The sequence below is a fragment of the Microtus ochrogaster genome, chromosome 8, assembly GCF_000317375.1.
Source record: "Microtus ochrogaster isolate Prairie Vole_2 chromosome 8, MicOch1.0, whole genome shotgun sequence".
NCBI lineage: Eukaryota > Metazoa > Chordata > Mammalia > Rodentia > Cricetidae > Microtus > Microtus ochrogaster.
The window spans coordinates 21,537,977-21,543,256 of record NC_022015.1 but is presented as its reverse complement, the minus strand read 5'-3'; the positions used below and the strand labels follow the sequence as shown (position 1 = coordinate 21,543,256).

Sequence of the window (5,280 nt, the reverse complement as noted above, 5' to 3'; positions counted from 1 at the left end):
AGGTCCTGAGTTCAATTCCCGGCAACCACATGGTGGCTCACAACCATCTGTAATGAGGTCTGGTGTCCTCTTCTGGCCTGCAGACGTACACACAGACAGAATATTGTATGCATAATAAATAAATAAATATTTAAAAAAAAAACCAGTCTGCCTATTCTGCATAACGAGTTCCAGGACAGCAGGGTTACATAGAGACCCTGTCTCAAAAAAATAAATAAAATAAATAAAAAATATGTTTATTACAAAGGAATCCCTGCAAAAACACAAAAAATGAAATGTTATCATACATACAGCAGCATAACCTTTAAAGGGCGCACCCCCCCATCTCAGGAAGCGCCTCACCTTTGGGTTGTGCATAACGATGGTCTCTCCGCTTGGAAACTCTAATCTGCGGTGCCACTGATTCGTGGTTACAGCTTTTTTGTACTCGGCCTGCAGCAACAAAACAACACACAATGCAGTCAGTCAATCTGACCACACCAGACATATGGGGGGTAGGTGGGATTATGCTAGCAACACAGCACAAACACTAGGTCTGGCCTATTGGCTACCATTCTTTCTATCCTCTTACATAAAGTACTCCAGGGTTTGCTCTCACACATTCACCATTACTGGGAGAAGATAATGGAGGTTTGGAGAGTGTATCAGTACTCAGGGCTCAACAAGTCAAGTGGCATAAAATGAACTTACTATCTCACAGTTCTTGAAGCTACCACTCCAAAATCAAGGTAACAGCAGGACACCAATCGCCATGAAGCCTGCACAGAACACCCTCCTAACCACCCTTTACCGCTACAATCAAGGCCATTCCTTGACATAAGCCTCTCTATCTCCAAATTCTGCCTCTATCAAACCCCAGCATTCTGTCCAACTGAACATGTCTGTCTGCTTTATTATACACAAAGACACTCACTATACAAAGCTAAGGCCACCCCACTAAAGTAACTTCATCTTAACTGATTTCATCTGCAACAACCTAGCTCCTCACAAAGATGCATTCATGGGTACTGGGGGTTGGGACTCCAACAGTATTTTGGAGTAGAGGGGAAGGAAACACATTAAATCTCTCAAGGACGCTGAGAGGACAACTTTGATGCTTTGACATACACACATGGTATTCAGCTCTACTTTGTTTAGTGTGTGAGAGTTTTGCCTGTGTGTCTGTATGTATACCATGTGCACACGTGGCATCCTCAGAAGTCTGAAGAGGGTGTCAGATGCCCTGGAACTGGAGTTCCCAATAGTTATCAGCTGCCATGAGGGTGCTGGAAATTAACCCTGAGTCCTCTGTAGGATCAGACAGTGCTCTTATCCACTCAGGCAACTTTACAGCCCTCTCCCATTTTTTTTTTTTGGAGACAGGGTCTCAAGCTTGCTATATAGACCAAGCTGTCCTCTCACTCAGAAACCTACCTGCCTCTGGCTCTTGACAGAGTTAAAGACACAGGCTACCATACCCAGTCAATTTTTAAGCTCTTTTTATACCTTCCCTCCAAGAAGATCACTTGTGGGTACTAATCTTGAATTTCTGAGCCTAGCAGCTCATATCACACAGTGTCCAGCTTCTGCTTATCTTCTCTGCTCAGAATGCTGGAGATCAGACCCAGGGCCTTGTGAATCCTAGGCAGACCTCCTACACTCAGTTGCAAGCCCTAGCGCTCAGGAGTATCTTTTATGGACCTTCCTAGAGACTCTAGGGTTTCCCTGGCATTATAAACAGTGTCCCCTATCATGGTCCAGACAGCTAGTTCTGCCACACACCGATAATCTTTCACAGCCGCTCTCTACTCCTGCCTGTAGTGGGCTAACTGTATTTCTAAAGGTGTGCATGGCTTTCTACAGAGACAGTCGTGTCTGTTCTTTGTCCTGGTACTCAGACAGGACAGAGAATCGCATGCAGCATCTGTCTCTCACTTCCCTCCTCCTTTGCCTCCACTAATACTTTCGGTGTCTTGGGAAGCTGAGCAGGAGTTTGTGCCTCGTGCTGATGGGCAGGATTTGGATAACAACCCCAGCCTAGAGCCTATGTCACCCACAAACAATATTACCACTAAAGAGGAAGTGCTTATTCTGCTTTCAGATTCTCATATTTGAACACTGTAATTTTAGCTTCAAACCAATAAGCCTAAACATCTGACTTTGGGATATTACAACTACAGTAGGACCCTATCTAAAAGTACCAACAATTATAGTATATCTTCAGTTATTGCTTGTTTAGATTCAAAATTAGGCACTAGGAATCATCACCCTGTTACACATTTCCCTTTATTGAACTAACTAAAATTATACTTCAAGGGACATCCAGAAGGCTCAGTGGGTAAAGGCATTTTCTGCCAAACTTAAAGACCTGAGTTTTATTCCCAGGACCTATATGGAGGAAGAAAAAGAACTAACTCTGGCATGTTCTCTGACCTCCAGTCATGCACCACAGTGAGCACACACACACATAAATAAATGCCATAACACTGTTTCAAAAATTATGCTTTAAGAGATTGTTTTTGGCCCAGCAGTGATGGCGCACACCTTTAATTCCAGCACTCAGGAGGCAGAGGGAGGCGGGTCTGTGAGTTAGAGGCCAGTCTTGTCTATAGAGCAAGTTTCAAAACAGGCTCCAAACCTATACAGAGAAATCCTGTTTGGAAAACCAAAAGGAGATTGTTTTTGTAGACTGTTTCTCTATCTAGCCCAGGAGTCCTCAAACTCATGATAGCCTGCCTTGAACTCATGAACACGAAGATTAAATCAATTGGTACCATGCCTGGTTTCTACTCAAATTTGCATGAAGGTTAAGTATGAGCAGCTCAGCAGACGTGGGATGCCCTCACAACCCCCATCCCCACAGTCTTGACACTGGGTTGTTACATGCAGCACTTCCTGAATGAGACCCTCTCTGACCAGGATCGAGACAGGCCAGCTTGTAAACAAAGCCACCTGCACTGTGGTGCTGTCACAGCAGCCTCTGGCACACAGGCCTGCTTTGTAAAAGAGCATACAGAGGAAAACACTCATACCTCGAGCTTCTCACTGAACTCCTCTGTGTAGGGGATAAATCTGCTATCTGTGTCCCCCTTGTAAAACCAAGTACAGCGTCTCACTTCAGCTGGCTCCTCTTCCCAATACACAGACTTCCTCATGCGGTCATAGAGGTAGACATCATAGCGCCCTCCATCCGTGCCAAGAACCACACTTTCAGGATCTGGCTGCACTAGGAACCAACAGAGGACATTTTCCCCTAATGTTACCAGGCACATTGGAAAATACAAACAACATTAACAATAATATTCATGATGCTGCTAGTCAATACTCCAAGACAATTAAGCTTATTTTACTAAAAACAAGATAATCCATATTACTCAAAATTATGACATTCATTTATTTGTTTGTTTGTTTTTGAGGTAGAGTCTCACTCTGTAGCCCAGGCTGTCCTCAACCTCCTAGCAGTTCTCCTGCTCCAGCCTCCCAGTATGGAGATCACAGGAGTGAGCCGCCATACAGCAGAAAGAAAGAGTGAGGGCAAGCTTTAAAAACACAATCATGAAATAACTGAAATAATTCATGATTTGTTTAATCAAACCATATGTACTGCCTGCCAAACACCTGTAATCTTAGTACTTAAGTATGGAATCAGGAAGATTATGAGTTCCTGGCTAATTCTTGCAACACGGTGAGTTAGAAACCAGCCAGAACTCAATAAGATCCTATTTCAAAAGTAAAACAAAGCAGTAACATCAACGTACCACAGTGTTCCATGAAGTATAGTGCTAGAGAATACTGACTGGGTTGGGCAGTGGTGGCACACGCCTTTAATCCCAGCATGGAGAGGCAGAGGCAGGCAGATCTCAATGAGTCCAAGGCCAGCCTGGTCTACAAACTGAGTTACAGGACAGCCAAGACTGTTACCCAGAGAAAGCCTGTCTCAAAAAAACAGGGGGAAAAAAAGAGAATACTGATATTTAATTCTCATAATCAAATAATATCAAGATAAAGAATCGTATCTGTATGCAAGACTTCTTAGAGTCTTAAGACACACCTATGTAGCACTCTCTCAAGAGGTAGACGTGAGAATAATTATTTCCAAAACTCATCTGACCTCAGAATAATTTTTTCAAAGCTTTTCCAAAGTCTACAGGAAATATTTGATGTCCTATAACTACAAATAAGGAAGTAAGAAAAATAAAACTTGGATTATGTACAAACTGTACTTCCCCGATTTAAAACAACTTTTTGATTGTTTTGTTTCAGTAAGACAGGGTCACTTTACTATGTAGACCAGGCTGGCCTCAAACTAACAGAGAGTTGCCCTAAGTGCTGGGAAGAAAGATGTATGCCACCGTGCCCAGCTTAACAAAAGAAATTGCTAAACTATTTCCTTAAGTTCTTTGCTCAGTAACTCAGGATACATATGAATTAGAAGTACCATCTTAAAGTGGGGTCTGGAGATCTACACAGTTCAAGGAATCCGACAGCTGCAAACAGTAGGCCATGGGTAAGTACGCTTCATCTTTTCTCTTCCTCCAATGAGATGGAATAATTCAAGTGGGTACTTACCCGAGTTATAGATCTCTTCAAGATTCAAAGAGTCAAGCTCACTGAAAGGCATCCACAGCTGTTTATATTCCACCTCCTTGCAGTAAAACCAGTGAGGCTGAACAGGTTCATACTGGTTCTGAAGCACAAAAGGAGATGGCCCCTGTCCAGGGGGTCCTGCATGTCTGGCAGGTACCTGCTGCTGTGCTGGTGACTGCACTGATGGAGGGAGCTGAGAGAACAAGGGAACCGTCACATGTGCCCAAAAGGAATTCTCTAGCTGCTTCAGAATCCAAAAGATATCAATAATAATTATCTCACATGTATTTCTAGGTAACTATTTAGTGTCATGAGTAGTGTAATAAAACCTCAAATCAGTTACAAAGTAAACTACACTTCTGCACACTAATGGCAAACTGACACCCACAAAGACATTTCCCATATTTTTTAAATTTTTCATTGTTGTTTTGTTTATGAAGACAAGGTTTTGGGCTGGAGAGATGGCTCAGCAGTTAAGAGCATTGCCTGCTCTTCCAAAGGTCCTGAGTTCAATTCCCAGCAACCACATGGTGCATCACAACCATCTGTAATGAGGTCTGGTGCCCTCTTCTGGCCTGCATGTAATATTGCATTAAAAATAAATAAATATTAAAAAAAAAAGTAAATAAATCTTTATAAAAAAAAATCTACTTAGCAACAAAACACCCTGCCAGGTAAACACTACCCTTCAGCACACCAGCCCTTCATGTTCAA

The 5,280-nt window shown here is 42.7% G+C and overlaps 1 protein-coding gene across 3 annotated transcripts in view; it reads right to left on the bottom strand.

Annotated features, from left to right (window-relative positions):
* The window catches only part of Sec23ip (SEC23 interacting protein), a 46,014-nt gene that overhangs the window by 27,679 nt on the left and 13,055 nt on the right, over positions 1 to 5,280 (bottom strand). For all 3 annotated transcript variants that reach the window (XM_005351354.2, XM_013347935.2, XM_013347936.2), the window contains exons 3-5: positions 4,549 to 4,759; positions 3,012 to 3,205; positions 343 to 432 (exon numbers count right to left, since the gene is read on the bottom strand). In XM_005351354.2, coding sequence (XP_005351411.1) covers positions 343 to 432; positions 3,012 to 3,205; positions 4,549 to 4,759 — 495 coding nt within the window. The remainder of the gene's footprint in view (positions 1 to 342; positions 433 to 3,011; positions 3,206 to 4,548; positions 4,760 to 5,280) is intronic.